Consider the following 19840-nt stretch of genomic DNA (forward strand, 5'->3'; position numbering starts at 1 on the left):
CCCTCACAGCTCCTTCTACTTGTTTCCTATCCCTGTAGGTGCTTTTCTCCTGCTGTTATGAAAGGATAGGGCACTGGCTGAGCTACTTGCACCCCAGCTGCTGCTCCCTCCATTCTTTTCACCCCACAGAAAATGGCACCACAGGCTGCTAGTGTAGTCCACAGATTTTATTTCTTCCTCTTATGTTCCAGTGATTGCCCATGAAGGCTTTGGGGCCGGTCATCCAGCCCCTTCCTCTACAGAGCAGGGCCATCACCAAGAGGGAGGGCACAGCCAGGAGCACAGAACTAGGCTGAAGACAGGGTCTGTGGATGAGAAGAGGTTGAGATAATACCATTTTGGGAGGGTGGGGTAGTGGTGGAGAATGCTTCAATTGCCCAGATGACTATTGTGTACGCCTCTGCCTAATTGTGACCTCCAATAGTGATAGGTTGGTCTTCACGACACCCATTTCAGGCCACACCATATCGGTTTAGCTTTCCCAATAAGCATCTATATCTAAAATGCTCCCTATCTCTTCCCAAAGGCAGTGACTCCTATTTTTTTGCAGGCTCTAATCACCACAGAAGGCAGATTCCATTTAGCAGTGCTTGCCCTTTGGTACCTGCCCCAGAATACACCCAGCCGATAAGATTTGATGGAATACAAATTACTTAAGATAACTCAAATCCCAATGGATCTACTTTGCTTTTAGGCACTCTTACTGTTGGGTCGGATGTCATTGCAGCCCTCCCGTAAAATATTTGTCACCTTGAGAAACACTCAAAGCAGGGCATTGGTCTGAGGTAATCATCACCCCTTACCTGTTTTTCATGTTTGGAGCAGCATTTGCATTAGGGTCAGTGTTAAGACTTGCTTGATTCCAGGCTATAACACCAAACACCCATTGTGCCTTAGACTGTGGTAGAACAACTCACCATCGTTCTCCATCTCACTCTCTGGATGTCCCAGGGCTCCCCCTGAGGATCACACGTCCATGAGAATTCACCAGATTCGGGTGCTTTTCTTTCTCCTTGTTGGTGCGCAGGGACCTGCGGGCTCCTGGGAGAGGGAAAGGGAGTCAGGGATTTGTCTCTGGAGGGCTTTGCAACGCTGTTGAAGGTGGGGTGGAGGGTGCATCATGTGAGGAGGCAGAGGACACTGAGACCTCACTGCTCATTAAAAGGTTTTCATTTAGGTATGACCAGAGTGGGCCACCTGAGCAGAGTGTTTTATGTTTTAGGATGAGATGGGAAGAGAGGAAGTTCCAGCAGGAATAAATTGATATCAGAAGTCTTGTCTGGGGAGGAACCCAACGGCCGGGTGTGATATCAGAAGTCTTCGCTGGGGGGTCCCACAAAGCCAGGTTGCAGTCACAGAGCAGGCCACTGTCCCATTTGGTTGGGTTACTTGTGTCCTCACCCAACCTGCCCCTAGCCGGACATGCCACACACCGGCGATCATATGGAGAAGATCAGGCTGAGCTCTTATTGCTTTGTATGTAAAGCAGGACAGGTACTACCTTGCACACAGTAGGAGGTCCCCTAGCAGTTGGGTGCTGGACATGACCCACCTGGATGCAACCCTCCTACCACAGGTGAAGGCATTATTAAGACTTACTTGCTGTAGCTCCTGATTGGCATGTGGGCCTGCAGGGCTCTGGCTGGGAGAGATGGCAGATGGATGCACTGCAGAAAATATAAACCTAAAACCCAACCCAGTTAGAACAGAGTTAGTGAGTGACTGGCAAGAGGGGAGCAGGCCATGGAGCCTTAGCTACCAGTTCATATATGTAGCATCAATGGAGTAAAATCAGGCTCTTCAGCCCCAGACAGCCACACCCAACCACTTATCTTAAAGGTGTGTCCCTCAGCCACAGCAAGGCTTGTGCCTCCTTGGCTGGGCACTGGTCAATGGAGAGGTGTTTGATCAGAACAGGATCCACACAACAGAGACACCCACAGCACGTGACAAGGCCTGACAGTTCTGTTGGTCATAAACCCCATGAGGCCCCAGAGAACACATGCAATCAGGGTACCAGACCTGTGCCTAGCCACATGGCATTTCTATGGCAAATGATGCTGGGGGGCAGGGTGCCCTCTTCAATGCAAAAGGCAAACCCTGCAGTCATATCATTTAGTCAGCAGAAGGTAAGATGTTAGTCTTGGAATCAGATACTGGGTCATCCTCTGGTCACTGATGAGGCATATGATCCCTGTTCATGGAGTTCAGAGGACAGGGTACGGTACCCAAAGCAGATAGCTGTATTGCGTGGGCCATAGCAAGATACCCAGGTAGGATGGTTTGAGTTCAATGAGGCAAAGAAAACTAACTCAATAAAACATAGTGCTGTGGGACGGTGGGAGAAGTTACAGGTTCCTACACATACCCTTCCCCATGCTCTCCCACCTGGCCTGGGCATCCTGTGCTGGAAAGCTTCACAAGGGGAAAAGGCAGAAACTAGATAATCTGTAGGTCCTGTCCTGACTGAGAGAGGAACTATTCCCCGCCACACCTAGCCTAATCCAGGCCACTTCTTACTTCTCCTTTGAGGGCTGCATAGGAGGCAGTGTCCACAAATGTAAAGGTGGAAATGATGAAACGCTGGTAGTGATTAGGGAAGGGTAGTTCAGCAGTGGCAGATCCCATGGGCACCAGCTGGGTTCTGTAGTTGTCTCCTGAGAACGGGCACCTGCAGGCAGGGAGAATCCTCCATTCATTGTGGTCCAAACACCCTTCACATACCTTCTTTCCATAGCCTCAGTGGTCACGTGGACACCTGTGCTTCACTCACCCATCCACCAGAATGGGCCACTGTGGATGCTCCATGGGGTTGGTGGTTGGGGTAGCCCAGCACTGGTGCAGAGCCAGAACCAGGGATGGGTCTGTTCTCTGCAGGATGCGAACCTCCACGTAGATAGGGTCCCTAAGTACCTTCACCACAGGGTACTCTCTATCCACATAGTAGCCACTGTAGGTCTCATCTGTGGGAGACAGGAGCAAAGCTGACACCTAGGGGTCCCTCACCAGATAGGATCCTTGCACTGGTGCGAAAGAGACCTCTTACCTGTGGCAATGCGCAGCTGAAGTCGGAGGGGCCCAAACTGAGCAACTGAAGCTTGTGTTGGGGGCATAAGGACTTCAACTTGGAGGGGCAGGAAGTCACTGGCATTGTAGATGCAGCGTGCATGGAGGCTGTGCAGGACAGAGGAGAGTTAGAGTACAGGGGATGATGCTTAGGCAATTTCAATGTTTTATACCTAGCAGGCCTGATCAGTGCTTGGGGATGGGAATCAGCGGTGCAAGTCTGAGCAGATGTTCTTGACACCATAACAGGAGCAGAGTATCAGTGCCTCAGCATGGCCCTACAGGCCTCCAAGGGCCTTCAAAGGTGTGACAGAGGGACTTGTAATCATGGGTTTTCTCCGGACACTCGGCATCAAACCAAGTCAGATATTAGCTGGGAACATGGGTGTCTCTTGCATTCTGAGACTACGACTACCTGCCCATCCCTACTATTCCCATTCTACGCCATGGTCCTCTCCCTCCTCAAGATGAGGGAGGCTGTAGAAATAGGGAAATGAGGTATTGCAGACTCCAGTTCATCATTGGAAGAGCATATTCCTTCCCTCTTCTGATATGAGAAGGCTGAAGTCTGTTCTATCAACACCTGCCCTCTGGTATGGGGACCAAGCCACCTTACATGTAAGTGCTGTCCCGGGTAATGGAGCCACGTGGCCCGGTCCGGACCTCAATGCTAGAGATCAGCTGGTTCTCATAGACCAGTTTGTCACCAATCACCTGGGAAATTAAGGAGAGGGCAGGTTATTCCTTCCTTGAGACTGAGGAGAGCACTCTCCCTGGCTTTCAGAGGATGCATTCTTACCTGGACTGTGGTGCCACATTGCGTGAAGGGGAACTGGAACATCACAAAAGCCTCTGTCATTCGTATGGGGTCACATCCTGCTTGGGCGTAGGCTATCCGGACACTGTCCAGGTTGATGGGGTACTCAGACATGTGCCTGGAGATGACCAGAATGAACTGGCCATCCATGAGGCACTGAACTGTGGCTGCAACGCAAGGGAAAAGGAGTAAGTACAGGGTATGACAATGAATGGATTTGCAACATGATGGGACAAGAGGTCTGGATGCCATACCATGTTCTCATCTTGGTTTATAGTGGCATGTTGATTCAATATGAAGTATCCTTTGTAGGCCAGAGTTTAGGGGAGGAGCATGTTTACCTGATCATCTATCAAAAGGAGGCAATGCTCAGGGAAGGAGGCTTCTGGCTCATAGTTAGAGGCAATGAAACCCCAGGGAGCCAGAAGGCTGAATTCTGTTTGCAGGCCAGCTAGAAGCAGAACCCATGCTGTGTGGGGTGCTCTGGCCCAAAGTCTATGTTTCTCACCAATGGATTTGGGGGTGCCAGCCTCTGCTGCCTCACCATGCCTCCTCTGACTCTGCTCCTCTGAGTTTTGTTTAGAAGAGGTGCCATGAGCCTGCCCAGACAGAGGAGAGAGGCCTTGGTGTGGGAGCAGCAATCAGGCTGCCCTCCGAGAGTGCCCACTGCAGTCACAAGGAAGCAGTCCATGGAAATTGTTCCTGCTGGAGATGAGGCTTCTATAGCGGGAGCTGAATCCACATCTCATTCCATGAAGAAACAGGCAGTGACCAAACTCATCTGAGAAGGATGGGTGATGCTCATGACAGACAGCACCATAGTTCACAAGCTGATGTGTGAGCAATTCTCCTCTTACCTGTATTGCCATAGTAGCAGGGTGTCATTCGGTCCATCTCATCATAGCAGCAGCCAGCCTGCAAGCAAGCAGCTCGGCCGGGGGTAGTTCCACAGGGGATCTTGCCAGCTGCCACTCGACACTGCTCCCATGTGAGCTGGGCTCCTGGAAGAGCAGACCAGTGAGAGGTGGTGTTCTTCACAGGGGCCACACTGTACCCTCCACAGTGCCCCTGTCAGAGGACATCAAGTATCTGCATAGGAGCTGTTCACAAGCATCCAATTAGTTGAGCGGGTTTTATAAATGCTGCTTGTCTCACACTGCTGAGCGCTCCCCCAGTTTCCCTCTAGCTCAGATACCAAATAGTCCAACAACTGTAGGCCACCTACTGCCCCATACAGCCATGGACCCACATCCCTCAACCCATGCCTCCAAACGCCACCAGTCATGACCTGTCTCCTTTTGGCATACTAGACAAGGAACAAAGATAAAATTGCACAGGTGAATTCATGTCCCAGGCCTACTGCTTTGCTCCAGAAGGCCCCATTGTCTGAAGCCCACAGCGGCACAACCATTGTCAGTTCTACCATGGCAGCCCCAAGGAGGAGACAGGGTGCAGGTCTGATGAAGACCTGATGCACAAGATGGCCATGTGGCCTCCCATGAGAGGGGCCCAGGTGCACTGACTGAGGGGCTGGACGTACCTGCTTGTGTGGAAGTGTAGAAGAGCGGCACAGGGCGCACCAGGCTGGGATGTGGCTGTGGTTGCAGCATGGGGTGCACGAAGCCATGCTGGGGCTGTGGGATAGGGTGCACCAACCCAGGCAAGGGCTGGGGCCGGGGCACAGGGCGCAGAAGGCCAGGAATAGGCTGGTCCAGGCCTGGCTGAGGTTGAACTATGGGGCGTATCCGGCTGGGGGGCTGGGGCTGGGGCTGGTTTTGAGGAATGGGGTGGGCCAGGCCAGGCTGTGGTTGTGGTTGCGGCTGAGGGACAGGATGCATCAGGCCAGGCTGAGTTTGGGGAGCAGGATACACCAGGCCAGGCTGGGGCTGGAGTTGAGAGTTAAGGTGTACCAAGCCTGGCTGAGGTTGGTAAGCAGAGTACACCAAGCCAGGCTGGGGCTGGGGTTGGGGCACAGGGTACACTAGACCAGGCAGGGGCTGGGGCCGGGGATGATGGACAGGATGCACCAGACCAGGCTGGGGCAGGGATTGGGGTATGGGGTGCACCAGACCAGGAAGGGGCTGGGGCTGGGGTCGAGGGACAGGACGGACCAGGCCAGGCTGGTATTGGAGCACAGGGTGCACCAGACCAGGCAGGGGCTGGGGCTGGGGCTGGGGTTGGGGTTGTAGGGCAGGACGCACCACGCCAGGGTGGGGCTGAGGTTGAAGGACAGGACGCACCACACCAGGGTGGGGTTGGGGCACAGAGTGCACCAAACCAGGCAGGGGCTGGGGCAGGGGCTGGGGCTGAGGGACAGGACGCAGCAGGCCAGGTTGAGGTTGGGGAACAGGGTATGCAAGACCAGGCTGGGGTTGGGGCATTGGGCGCATCAGGCCAGGCTGGGGCTGAGGGACAAGGTGCACCAGGCTGGGTGGAGACACAGAGCGCAGATTGTCCTCCAAGGTGGAGTCATATTCTATCAGTTTAGGACAGGTCATGTTCACATCATAGGAGGCCATGATGATGCCAGTGCTCAGCAATTCCTCGACACGGACCCTGAGGTGGTGACGGCCATCCTACAGTGAAACAGAAGTGAGGAGTCAGAACTGCAGTGCAATGGACTACCTGTATCATTGTCAGTGTAATGGACTTCCTGCCCTTTGCTAGGTGGAGGGTGGGGTTGTTTAGATTATACATTACATCAGGCATGCAAGCTGCTGTCGTCTCACATGAGGCATGAGGCAGTGCTATTTCTACAGACCAATTCAGAGGGTCATTTCAATATAGCCAATTCCAAGTTAAAGAGCCCCATAGGTATGACACTGACACTGCTGAGTTTCAGATGCATGGAGGACCTCACCTTCTTCAGCACACGACAACCATCATAGCCAGCTGAGAAGATTACAGCCCCTCCCTCGCCTGAGCTGATCCAGTGGCGGCAGATGGAGCAATTTGAAACTTCAAAGGGTGTCCCAAACTCATCTGTGAGGACAAGCACAGATATCACAGGGAGAGAAGAGTGCAAGCATGGGAGCTTAAGAAGAGCTATGGGATGCAGAGCAGGGACAACAGTCTTTTACCTCTAGCCATATAGCAGTCCCAATTTATCAAGGATTGCTTTTATCGATTGTTGAAAGTTGGCCAAGCCTGAATCCTGGGGGGTTAGAGGTGCTATTTTGCTCTGGCACTCTACAGTGCCACAGTCAGGTAGGAAATTGCATTATAAAAGCAGAGTTATAGAGACACTCCTTATCAGAAGGTTGGGAATGTGAAAGTGGAGGGAATGTAGCTCCACTCCAGCAAGCACTGTGAGATACTGTCAGGAGACAAGCCCCCCAGAGTAGGAGATTCCTACTACTGCAGGGAATCCAGAAACTCCAAAAATCATGGCAACAACTAAGTCATGACTTGGAACTTGGAAGCCCCATCCCATGCCTTGTAATTAAGGCATTTCCCTCCTGCCCTTTTGACAGTAAAACTAATCAGAATTGCTCTTAACGTTCTTAAGCAGCCAGGGACCCACTTACCTAGAACTTTAAATTGGATGGTGTGGCCCCAGCTTGGAAAGACCAGCAGCTGCATCGTATAGTCTCCACAGTCATACTTGTACTGTAAGAATGAGTGCGTGACCCGGTGGAAGTCCAGCTGCCCATGGGTTCTTCCCAGGGAGATGATCAGTACCAAGGCTATAAAGCATCTGCAGCCCAGCCACATGGCTGAAATAGCTGGACAATAAAAAACAGAAGCCTGGTTTTGCAGCCACTACTCAGAATGAATGAGGATCTGGGGCTGGGGCTTTATAGGGCTCATGGTGATGGTGGTGAAAGATGTGGGTGAATCAGGTGATCAGAAGGGCTGGACTTGGAAAGCTGCCTTCTGCTCTGAAGGGCTGTGTCAACAACATCAGAAACTCGGGGTGAGGGGGAGGTGGAACTGTCAGATCCCTCGATCAGAAAAACCCCATCTCCTTGGATCTTACAGTCACTCTCACTTTTCTTATTTCCCTGCTTCATTTCCATCTCCTTCATCTTTCCTATATCCACCCTTGTATCCACTGACTTTCTCCTTTTCCCAGGACTGACACTGGGTTGATAGAGGAAGGAAGTGAAATTAATTCAGGCGCGTCTTGCTTTCTTTGCCAAAGGCAAGGAGCCAGAAGAAACTGTTCCTGAAAATGGGGAATCAGAGACTGCTGCTCTGAGCCTGGCCTAGTGCCATGTAATGCCAGTGTCTTCCAAATGTGACCCATGGGATCTGCTGCATATCTGGACTTGGGCTTTCTCCTCTCTGCAAAATCTGCTCATACCCCTCTGGCCCTGTACGTCTGTGCCTGGCTTCAAAGTTTAACAACCCCTTCTCAAGCCAACAGCAGCATTGGTATGCGGTCATCTCCAGCATCAAAACCCTGAGACTCTACTGCTTGAGCTGAAGGGCTATGCCCCTAGGTGACCTCTGTATCACACTTGTATCACATGTTAACCATTTTTGTGAGCCAGCCCCTGGAGGTGATGGAGCCCCACATTCCCCTAGTGAGGGTAACATAATCACACCTGGGCAGGTGTAGTCATACACACTAGTCACACTGTTGCTTAGCACAGCACTATGGAGCAGCATTTCTCAACCCATGGGTCCTGACCCAAAAGTGGGTTGCAAGAATAGATGAGAGGGTCCCAAACAAAATTTTAAAATGGATTCTCCTTTAAAGGAGAAAAACATGGGAAACTGTGGCTTTTCCCTTGCAGGCTGGCAGAGTTCCAACCTGCCAGGGGCTGCTTGCCCCTTTCCCCCCATTACCTACACACTGGGGGACAACCTGGGGGTAGGGGACAGTGGGTCGGGAGTGAGGGGCACTGGGTTGGGGCTGGCCATCTATGTTTACAGTTGGGTCCTGGTACAAAAAAAGTTGAGAACCACTGCTCTACAACTTTTTCAACCAATGGGCAACCATGAAGTCTCAAGATTTCTCATGGACAAATGGGCACCTTTATATCAAGCTTTTAATGGGAAATGCTATGAAAGCACATGGGCTCTGGTGTGATCAGTGGATAAGTTACCATCCCCTCATAAATTATCAGTGACCTGTAGGCCACAACTTGGACACTGTGGGATGACACTATGCAGGGAAAGCTTACCAGGAAACCAGCTTACCAGGAAGCCCAGCTAAAGCTAAGATGCTAACAGGACTTCCCAAACCAGAAGAGGGTCAGGCTGGATCAGCACTTGGGTGGTGGATCTGTGGGAAAAGGTGGTATGGATGCTCTGTGGGTCACCCCGTTCTCTCCAGGTCAGGGTTAAATATGTGCTCCAGCATGGTGCCAGGATCTGCATAGGTATCATGGTTATGAAGCCTGGGACTTGAATGGTCCCAACAGTCTCTGGGAAAAGTTGTCTGGTCTGCTGGTGAGAGTAATGCAACAGAAATGCTAGGGTTCAGCCCAGTGTCTACTATGTCTCTGCCTCCCTTCCCATCCTTTGTCTCTCTCTTGCTTAGCTTGTAAGAGATGGAGGGCAGGGACTGTCTCTTACTGCATGCATGTACAGCACCTAGCACCAGGGAGATCTGATCTCCATGGAGACCTCTAGGTGCTCCCCTAATTCAGCTAATGGATGAAGTTAACAAGAGCAGGGGTGTTAACCCGGATGGCCTGGCTCAGTTCCAACTCTGGAATGAGCTAAACAGGGATATTTAATTGGTTAAATACCTTATGACAAATCTTGTAGGTGTCTTACTGGGAAAGCTCCTGGGTCTACGCCTGTTCAGGAATGTGGCTTCACTTGGCCATGGCCCACAGGTGGCAAACCTGTGGCCTGTGCACCACAAAAGCAGCATGGGCACCTTCTGTGTTGCATGCACCACTGACCAGGGAGGGGGCAGGCAGCCCAGGGGCAGACAGGGCAAGCAGCAAAAAACAAAGCAACAGATCAGGCAGGAAACGCAGGGTAGAAAGCAGAAAGCAGGGACACAGATGGGGCAGGGAAAGAGGGTTGGAATGACACCTGGGAAGGGTATAGGGCTAATTTATGGTATGCCTGCCAAAAACGTTGGTCCCCACTGCTCAGATCCATCTGAAGCCTCAAGATGGAGGCAAGGGCAATATCAGCAGCTTTGGAGGGACACAGCCAAGTATTACCAAAACACTGCAGGCTTAGTTAGGTGAGAGTTTTGCATGCATTATGTGCAGCACCTGGAATTGGATCTGCTTGAGGTCCTGCCAGCCAGTGCAGCCCTGGACACTGAGGACCCAACTCTGCAAGGCAGCCCTTGTAGGAAGCAGAAAGCAGAGATAGGATGGCTCCTTGTGGTGAGACCCTCTAACTTCCACAGGCTTCGTGTATTGGCAAGGGTCTGCCCAGGCCTCCTTACAGAATCAAGGCCCTAAAATCTATCTGGTTGGCTTTGAAGGACCATTGTAAAATATTGTGTAGGAAGCAGGCAACTTCTGTCTAACATTGTTGCCTTGTTCATTCCTTGCAAAGCCCCTCACCTTCACAAAGCCAATCAACTATGAATGTCAAATGAGGGAGGGAGAAGGGAGCTGCAAATATTGTGTGCTGCAACTTCCAGACCACTTCGCCACCCCACTGCTGCTGGTTTGCCACCGAGAAAAAAAAACCCCAAAAGAAACCCAAATAGCCTTTGTTCTCTCTCACTTGTCTGCCTTGTCTAACTGAAAGAGGGGAAACATGCCAGAATACACACCAGTCTGAAGCTCTCCAAGAAAACATACTTTTTAGTACAGTCTTCTTTGAACCATGCAATCACAAGTAACACATGGATGTACAGTTAGATACCATTCCTTTCTCTTGCCTGTTGGTGCATTACCATTTCAATCCACTTTCCACGTTCCTTGACTGCCTGTCAATCTTGAGTGAAGCTAAACACAGCCAGCATGAATTCTTGCAGCACTGACCAAGTCTGTGTCTGACCCTCTCTGGCCTCCCTACCTTTGGCCTCAAGGGAAATCTATCTAACACCTTTAAAAGGCAAACTTGGGAACAAAAATACATAAGCTGCTCAGACACAAAGAACCAAGAATTAAACACTGATATTGGGCTTAAGGCACATTATATTTTATTCAACTCCTGAATCCTTTCCACATTAACATAAGAAGAAAGGTGAGAACAGCACTCCTCCCTTTTGATATGCCTTGATTTTCCAGTATCAGCTTTTCTTCTCCTAATTGCATAGGCAACTGGTAAGGGGTGCACGGGGGTGCACGTGCCCCCCGCGATGGCCGACACTGATGCTGTCAGTAGGGCTGGTGCCCCCCCGACAGAGTCGGCGGCTTCTGCAGGGGCTGCAGGTGCCCTCCCAGATTCAGGAGGCACCCACTAGTCACTCTGCCTAATTGTGTGTCTGCTGGTGTATCAGGGGACACTGGTGTGTGGGCAGCCCAGTATCTCCATATACACTGCCCAGACTTTTGTGTCCTGGTTCACTTTATTTTCAAGCGAGGTTTACGTTCAGCAAGCTGATGTCTCACTCAGCATAGTTCTATTGTCTCATGAGACAGACATGCCTAGTGCTGGTGTGTGTCTACTATCTCTAAGATTTTTCTCTCTCTGTCCCCTCTGCTGTTTTTTTTCGCTATGCTGTGCCTGGCCTCCCGTGATCAGAGACCTGACAAAGAAGGCCTTGCATTTGAAAGTTTGCCTAATTTAATCCCAGCTACATAGTTGGTCCAGTAGAAGATATCAATCTAAGAAATCCTTTCCTCTCACATACCTTCTGGACCATCGCGGCTACAACATCACTTTTACACTACTGTCAATCTTCCAAGTTAATCTGGAAGCGAAGCTATGCCTTGATTAAGGGGATACTGAATAGAGAATATATACAATCATTGCCTAGTCCTCCCACGCTATTTATCACATCCTTGTTACACTCCCAGGAGGGGTCTGACAATGGAACAAGCTGGATAGTTTATGCACTTTTGATTCCGTTTACAAGATGCAGCCCTACCCTGCCTTCTGCCAAGCAATCTCAAGGCAGCTAAAAGCATGCAGTTGCCATGACATCCCTCTTTTCTAGCTCTGCTCATCAGGTTCCTCACCATCCTCAAGAGATCAAATCATTTTTGTGCAGTGAGAGAATGAGAGAGATTAAACCACCCCTCAATGGATCTGAAAGGTGAACTGAAATTAAATTTCCATGTATAGATTGCTAAAATACCAACTATCCCATCACAGCACGCCAATCTGAAAGATTCTAGAAGGGATAGTAGGAAAGCAGACATTTTCTCTGCAGTAAATGCTACCAGGAAAATCACCATTTTAAAATGTTTTCCCTCAAACAGTTTTGGGTGTTTTTGCAAGAACTATCATTTCCCCCACTTTTTACTATATTCCATCATTTTTCCAGGGAAAGAAATCAAAGGAATAAAGTATAAAGGAGGGAGAAGGAAAGGAATAGACCCCAAATTAAAAAATGACAACATTTTCATTTTCAAAATCACAATCTATGAATAATTCAAAACAAAATGGGGGGAGGGAGGAATCACTTCAAATCAGTATTTAGAAGCAATAAATAATTCATTTAGTTTCAGATTGACACTTTGAAATGTAAGGCTTATTTTGCATTTCTGGATGGAAAAAAATTTTCCAAGCTGACAAAATGATATTTTCCAGTAATTGTTTTGTAGTTTAAAAAAATTCAGTGAGCTGTAGCACAAAATACATGTAAGCTTGTATATCTGTTCTCTTATTTTTCCCTCCTACAGCTCATTTCTCATGATCTAGGTCAGGGGTTGGCTACCTACAGCCTGTGGGCCAGATTTAACTCAAGGAACCTTTGGATCTGACCTATGGATGTGGGGCTTTGGTGGCATTTGGCAGCAGGGGGACCTTCTGTGGGTGCTCTCTCCATGCTACCATGGGGAGAAGTGCCAGCTGTGGGTGCTTTCCCTGTGCTGCCAGGGAGACAAGTGGCACTGGAGGCAGAGTCCTAACACCTGCCTGTTCAGCTCCAACCCAGGGTAGGTCATTCCAGCAGGCAGCTACAAAAGGTTTCCTACCCCTGATATAGATTGTCTCCTAGATGCATTCCAGTCCAAGTTCTCCACTTCTGTCCTGGTGTTTGGCTACACAGAAAGCCACAAGGGCAGTATGAAAATAACAAATTCTCTTTGAAGGGATGGGTTATAGGTCCCTATTTTGTAGCCGTCCTGTTTATTTCCAGCCATGGCTTTGCATTTGTGAGGCTTTGAAGACCAACTCTATAGTCTGATGATCAGAGCACTCCCCTAGGATGTGGGGCTCATATCCAAGGTCCAGCTTTGAGTGAACCACTTCGTACTGCTCCACTTGTATTATAAACAATTACATCTGGCAGGAGGAAAGACAAGATCTTGTGTTCTTCTGGCCTCATAATCTACAACTCCTCAACCACCCTTATCTCTCTCAGGTGCTTTGCAATTTGGTGGTAACTTCTTCTATGTCCCGTCAGCCTTGAGGTCTCGAGGACATTCCACCTTGGCTCTACCTTATGCCAAGAAAAACACTAAAAAGAAATATATGAAGCAGGCAAAATAAAACTACTAGATAGTAAGTTTAACACTAATAAAAGGAAGTATTTTCACACAGTGGCTGTGTCTACATGTCGCCTTATGACGACATAGCAATGTGCTACGTTGCTTTATGGCACGCTACAGGAACATAGTAGTGTGCTCCTCAGCTACAGTGTGCTGCTATAGCGACAAAGTCGGTGAATCTAAGTGTGCGTCGCCTGTACACCACAGTATGGGCGGTTACTGTGCCATGTTTAGTACTTCTGCACAGCAAGTACTAAAACATGGTACAGTAACAATGTCACTGTATGGCAACATGTAGATATGCCCAGTGTGTAATTTAAGCATGAAACTCCTTGCCACCAGCTGTTGTAGAAGCTGACAGTTTAGCCAGATTCAAAAAGGGACTGGACAAATTAGTGGAGGAGAGAGGCATTGGTAGCTATTGAGCATGGGAGTTAGGGGTACAGCCCCTGAATTAGAACTGCCTAGACCTTAAATGATGGAGGCTGCCAGTGAGAGAAACAGGGGAAAAACCCCTGGTAATCCCCAGTTCACTCTCCCTTTCATCATCCACTCTCTGCCATAGCCTATTTGATATGCCAAGGGTCATGGGCTTTGGCCCATCGTGAAAAACTATAAGCCTCCCTTAAGATGGGAGGCCGCTGGTGACATATCAACTGAATACTTGGGACAATAAAAAAGAAAACAGGAATGGGAGAGAGGTCACAGGTTGATAACAAGGGACTTGGAAGGGGACACTGAGCAGAGCACACCAGCCAGTGCCCACTGCCCGTTGAACAAGTCGAGGGAGCCTATGGATGCCAACCAGTGAAACTCTGCCCAGAGACATGAGTAGAGGAGTGCCCTGTGACACAGTATCCAGTGTGACAGGCATTTTCATTAGATCGGCTCTCTGGAAACTGGTAATAAAAACACCCCCAACCCCACCCCTGAGCACCTCTATAGGCACTTGTTAGTTTTTAGGGATATTTACAGTTTTAACTTTATGTGATGTTTTACAAAGCTCAAGACACATGTCATTCCTACCAAGAAGACCTTGCATCTTCTAAATGTAAGTAACAAAGAGATTTAAAAAAAAGGCAGGAAACCTGCCACCTCCCTGCACAGCCCCAAGGGCAAGCCAGCCTATTTCCAGGCAGCCCCAGCTGCCCTGCCAGTTGCAGGAGCCTGCTGAAGGCAGAAGTGGTGAGAGTTGGTTTATTTTTTGGTGGAGCCTGCCCGCCTCTCCTGTGGCCAGGGGGTGAGCTGCCGATGGGCTGAATGGCCCTTGAGCTATGGGTGGCCCAAGTCTTTCCTTCCATGGCAGCAGCACCTCCTACGGCTGCCCAGAAAGGCTGCTAGTGGCCTGGGTGCTGCCCCAGCTTGGGGTCAGGAACAGTTGGATCGAGCCAGATGCTCTCTGAACTAGGGCAGCACCCAGCCCGCTAGCATCCCAGCTGGGTGGCCCCAGGGGACACCGCTGCCATGGAGGGAAGGACCAGGGTCCCATGCAGTTCAGGGACTGCTCAGCCCACCGGCAGCTTGCCCTCCCCCCGGCAATGGACAAAACAAAAACTAAAACAAAACAATAGGATCAGGCCCCTCACCGTAATGTGATGGAAACATTGAAATTATGGGTTCCAATTAAAACCCACTTCTTCAATTTAGGGAGCAAAGAATAAAACCCTGAGGACTAACTGCCCCCCATCATGTGACAGAGTAAGTCCTCCTGGAAACATGGAGTGTCCAGAAAGTGTGACATCCTAGGGTACGGTCTGGTGAAGCAACAGAAAGTTGCTGGTATGGCAGGACAGCAACAAGACCCTTGCAAAGGCAGTAGCAAGACTGTTACTTCTTCATTGTAAATAGATCTTTATATATGTTCTGATAAAGCATTTTTCCCACACCACAACCTTCATTAAGATACTACATGCAGCAGCTCGATTGCTGCTTCAGGTGCAAGCTGCAGTGCATAGCCAATAGCTACTGCAAAACCATTAGTGGCTGTGAAAGGGTTAACACAGGATTCTTCCCCTTCTGCTTGCTGGGGCCAGAGGAGTGGCAGCATCTTGACCTCCCTAATACACTACTAGCTTCCAAAAACCATTAGTGACCATGTGTCTGCTTCTATTCCTCCCTGTTTCTATTCCAGGGGAAAAAACAGTGTCCCCCACATAAAATACTCACCCCAATTTAGGAAGGCTGATTCTGGGGGAAAGGGTGCATGTGGTATGCGAGTTAATACAGTAATAGATGCTGCCAAAAAACAATGCAGGGCTAGGCCTGTGGGAGGAGGGGTTAGGGTATTTGCTTGCATATAGAGAATAACAAAGCTTCCCAGAGGGATATCACAGGGAGGAACATGTTGCTATGCTAGGAGTGATGCAAGGAGAATCTCATTTTAGCAGCTTGATATTGGGTAGATGGAGTACCTCCTGGAGAAGAGTTGAGATAGAGGTTGTCAGTGTTCAGCTGAGAGGGAGAGAAGTGGATCAGGGGAAGGGAAGGGACAAGATTTCAGAAGAACCTGTTGGTGATTAGAGGACGCAAAAGTAAACTCAAGGGGGCAAGGCTGAGTGACAGGAGGAGAGTGGCATTACTGACAACAGTTACAACAGGCCTTTTCCCTACTTCTGCATGATAGTGGAGCAAAGACTTGGCCATGGGTAGCTGATAAGACACTGGAAGGGATGGAGTGATATACATTATATTAGTCAGTCTAGTCAGCGGGGATTGTGAAGCCTGAGTTTTTGTTGGTTGCATGACAAGAACAGTGTTGGACTTCCCCTGTGTGGTACAGTACTAGCTTCTGAAAATCAGTCTGTACTTGAGCATGACAACAGAAGCAGGAGCTTCCAAGACTAGGAAGCAGGTTTAATGTTCTGTCCTCTCCAGCAACTTGGCAAGCACCAGCTATTTTGTCTGTACGCGCTGCTGAACTGAATCCTCAAACAGGATATGGACCCAAGACTTCTGATGGGACTGGCAGTTTCCTCCCTGAATCCTGAGGCAGAGGATAAAGTTGCCCTATATGTTTTGGGGCTCCTTCTAGCTGCTCCTTTGCTGCCCTGCCCACCCCAACCCACTCTAGAACCGGTCTGTGAAAGGAAAGGTACTGCAAAGATCAGCTTTTCTCCTTGTTGAAAGCTGGTAGAACAATGCTTGAGCACTGAGCTGTAGACCACCCCTGACAATACCTCCAAATGCTACCACAGGTCATTAATGGCATTGGCATCATTTTTTTACCCTTATCTTACAGTGATCTTCACCCAGCTCATTTCTTCTCCAGGGAAGGAGTACAGCAGTGAGGGAGGCTCCAGCCACCTGTGAGAGCATAGCTGGAAGCTCAGGGATCACGTCTGCACTGGAGACTGGGACTAAGGTGGGGAAGAAACTGATTTTTGTGATATACAAACGCAAAGATGACAACTAAATATTCTTGTCTTAATGGTGCTTTCCACCAACTATTAGTGATGGGTTAGTGCTTATCGCATTTAAGGATATCCCATCCCAACTCGGTTCCCTCAGAAATCACTGTCCCTCTCTTCCCAGCTGCTGTGACTTCTATTCTTTACAAGTTTCTATTACTAGAGAAATTTTACATGAGCAGATTCCATCCAACAGCAGATGATCCAATTCTCAATCCCATGAGTTATAAACCAAGGAGCTTTGAAGATTTGTGTGTCACCATGGAGAGTCTTGCCATCTTCAACATGTGACAGCTGTCATTAACTGACTGAGAGCACAGCCTCTTTCTCACCCAAGATGATCCAGCAGAAGCAGACAGAGCAATCTGAAACTTGAAAGTGCATCTCAAACTCATCTGTGGGGACAGGCACCCATATCACAAGGATGGAATCTCCATCCTTAGAAGTTATTAAGAGCAGGTTAGACAGGCTCTTGACCGGGATGGTTTAGTTAGGGATGAGCCTTCCTTGAGCTGGAGATTGAACTAGATTTGACCTCCAAATGTCCTTCCCAGCCTTACTGTTCTGTGATCATGGGTAGAGAAGAGGTTCATTAACTGTGCTGAAAAGCTTTGGTTGTAGAGAAGGAATGGTTGATGTAGAAAAGGTGTGGAGTGTCGCAGAGTCCTGATCCTCCACGCTTACTAGAGAGGACTAGAAGGGAATGCTATGGGGGCAATAACAGAGGTTGGACAACCCTTGGCTAAATTACAACCCACATCATCTCCATGTTCCCCTCATATCACAATTTGTAACTTTGTTGGAATCATATTGGGAGTGAGATATACCCATCTCAAAACATGCCATAGATCTCACTAAGTAGGTTTTGCATACATGCCCTGTTGAAAGCCAGACGGTTCTAAATGCTGGATGTGCCAATATCATGCACTGTTATTGTCCAGTCCTAAAGGAGCCATGTCTGGAGAACTGCAAGACTTAAGGGAGTTTTGTTCTGGCACAGCAGCAGGCCTGAGATTTCCATTGTTCTTATCCATGGCAAATGCAGGTTTCTCCCGAGGGGACATAGGAATTTAAGGATTGTGGATAACAGTCAAACCACTAAAAGTCACTAGAGTGGGGCTCAGGGAAGAGTGTCCAACCACCTGCCATATCATGAGTATATCTTCTTTCTGCATGTAAGAGAGGAAAGCTCAGCAAGATTGTCACTGCATTTATTAATAGGCAGCCAGGTTGCCATTAGCCACAGCTTTAAAGCAAATGGTGCAACCCTGGCTAGGAAGGAGGAGAAGCTGCTGTCTGCAGTGTCCACAGTCACCTATGGTGCAAGTGAAAGCTGACCCTGGGTGAACACCTCTGCCCAAAGGATGGCACCAGGGACAAGAGTAGAAGTGACCCCACAAAATAGGCGCAGCCCTATCCCATGGATAAAACATCTAAGAAAGAATCCTTGCTTAGCAATGACTTCTCATCGCTAGTAACACTAGGGGTCTGGAGCTTTACAGGGCAAATGAGGACTGATTGTGGGGTGAATGAGGCAAGCAGAGAGACTGAGCCTCCATGAAAGCCGATTCCTGCTCTGGGGAACCAGTGTCAGGAGAAACTCAGGGCGAAAGAAAACCATGACCATCAGATCCTTTCATCAGAACCCCTCCCACTGAGCATTACTGCCAGTTTCCTCCTTCAGGTCACCGTGACCCTGTCCCCATCTCCCTTCTTCCTGTTGTCTCACTTTCTAGGTCTGCTGTTGACACTCTGGGTCACTGATGGAGAGAAGTGAAACTTATTCAAAAGACACTTGGTTCTTGCTGGGTGTGAGGGGAGAGGGGAAACTTCCTGAAAATGGGGAATTGACACTTCTGCTCTGAGCTTGGCCCAATGCCATGTGAGCTCCCCACAGAGAGTGCTGCCAGTGTCCTTCAGATGTGACCCAGAGAGACTCCTGCTCATCCTGGCTTGTGCGTCCACAGCTCTGCAAAATCTACTCGGCCACAACCTGCCCACCCCTCTGACCCTACTTATCTACCTACCTTTGCTTTGTAGCTTTAACTACCCCTGCTTGGGCTGGCATTGGGGGAGAACTATAATCTTCAGCACTAACAGCCAGAGTGTCTGTTACTTGGGCTGCAGGACCAAACCCCTTAGATGGCCTCTGTATCCCACTTGTTATCCTCTTCTTTGAATCAGCCCTGCAGGTGATGGAGCTCCACTTTCCCTTCCAGCTCTTTGGGATATCCCAGCAGACAACTGCTTTGTCAGTGCCCTAAAAAGGATGTACAGTGACTTTTGCAGAAAGCACTTGCGTTGCTATGTCACCATCTTAATTTTACAGTATCCTCTAGGGTTGCTAGTGTACTAGCATCTCTAGTTTGATATTAGAAAGAAAGGGGGGGTGGGAAAGAGGTTAACTCCTGCCTGGAAGCTTAGGAGCAATAAATCATCTAATTTTCTAGAAGTGATTGCAGTTGGTGGCAGCTGTTTCAAGGCAGCAAAAGAATATTGGCCCAAGAAGAAATATACTGGCTGTGCAGCTGAGACTGAACAAAACACATGGATAGTATGTGAATGAGTGGACAAATGAGAAAGCTACACAATGCTTGGCACCACAGCCTTGTTACTCCATGCAGTGTTTGAACAATCACACAATCCATTATACAACTCTTTTGGGAGAAAGTTCACTGTGGTTCAGGCACAACTACCAATGTTCTCATCTACAAAGATAATAGGATCCTCTTACTGGCAAGTTTACAGAAAATAATACTGGAGTATGTTCACACTAACAGAAGCAGCAGGGATCTGCGATACAGAAGGAAACCAAAATGGGCATCCAACAGTTATAGTTTTAGCTATAAAACTATGGACCGGAGTTACCATTACAGCTATGGACTGAATTACCATCTTCTCTCCTTTAAAAACTCCCAGGGTTTACCAGACTGAGGCAGCTGCTCCAGAGGAGGCTTTTCTCTTATCGATGGCCAAAGGAAGTACAAATACCCAGTATATCAAAGAAAAAAAAAAAAATC

At 49.0% G+C, this 19840-nt stretch overlaps 1 protein-coding gene across 1 annotated transcript in view; it reads right to left on the minus strand.

Annotated features, from left to right (window-relative positions):
- Positions 1–158: 158 nt before the first annotated feature.
- Positions 159–19840, minus strand: part of ZP1 (zona pellucida glycoprotein 1) — a 28729-nt gene continuing 9047 nt past the window's right edge. The window contains exons 13-24 of the mRNA XM_025206942.1: positions 7411–7645; positions 6744–6865; positions 5424–6459; positions 4741–4884; positions 3866–4050; positions 3683–3780; positions 3047–3174; positions 2774–2963; positions 2521–2671; positions 1600–1684; positions 918–1041; positions 159–305 (exon numbers count right to left, since the gene is read on the minus strand). Coding sequence (XP_025062727.1) covers positions 932–1041; positions 1600–1684; positions 2521–2671; positions 2774–2963; positions 3047–3174; positions 3683–3780; positions 3866–4050; positions 4741–4884; positions 5424–6459; positions 6744–6865; positions 7411–7645 — 2484 coding nt within the window. The 3' untranslated portion in view covers positions 159–305; positions 918–931. The remainder of the gene's footprint in view (positions 306–917; positions 1042–1599; positions 1685–2520; positions 2672–2773; positions 2964–3046; positions 3175–3682; positions 3781–3865; positions 4051–4740; positions 4885–5423; positions 6460–6743; positions 6866–7410; positions 7646–19840) is intronic.

Source organism: Alligator sinensis, unplaced genomic scaffold (assembly GCF_000455745.1).
Source record: "Alligator sinensis unplaced genomic scaffold, ASM45574v1 scaffold437_1, whole genome shotgun sequence".
Classification (NCBI taxonomy): Eukaryota; Metazoa; Chordata; order Crocodylia; family Alligatoridae; genus Alligator; species Alligator sinensis.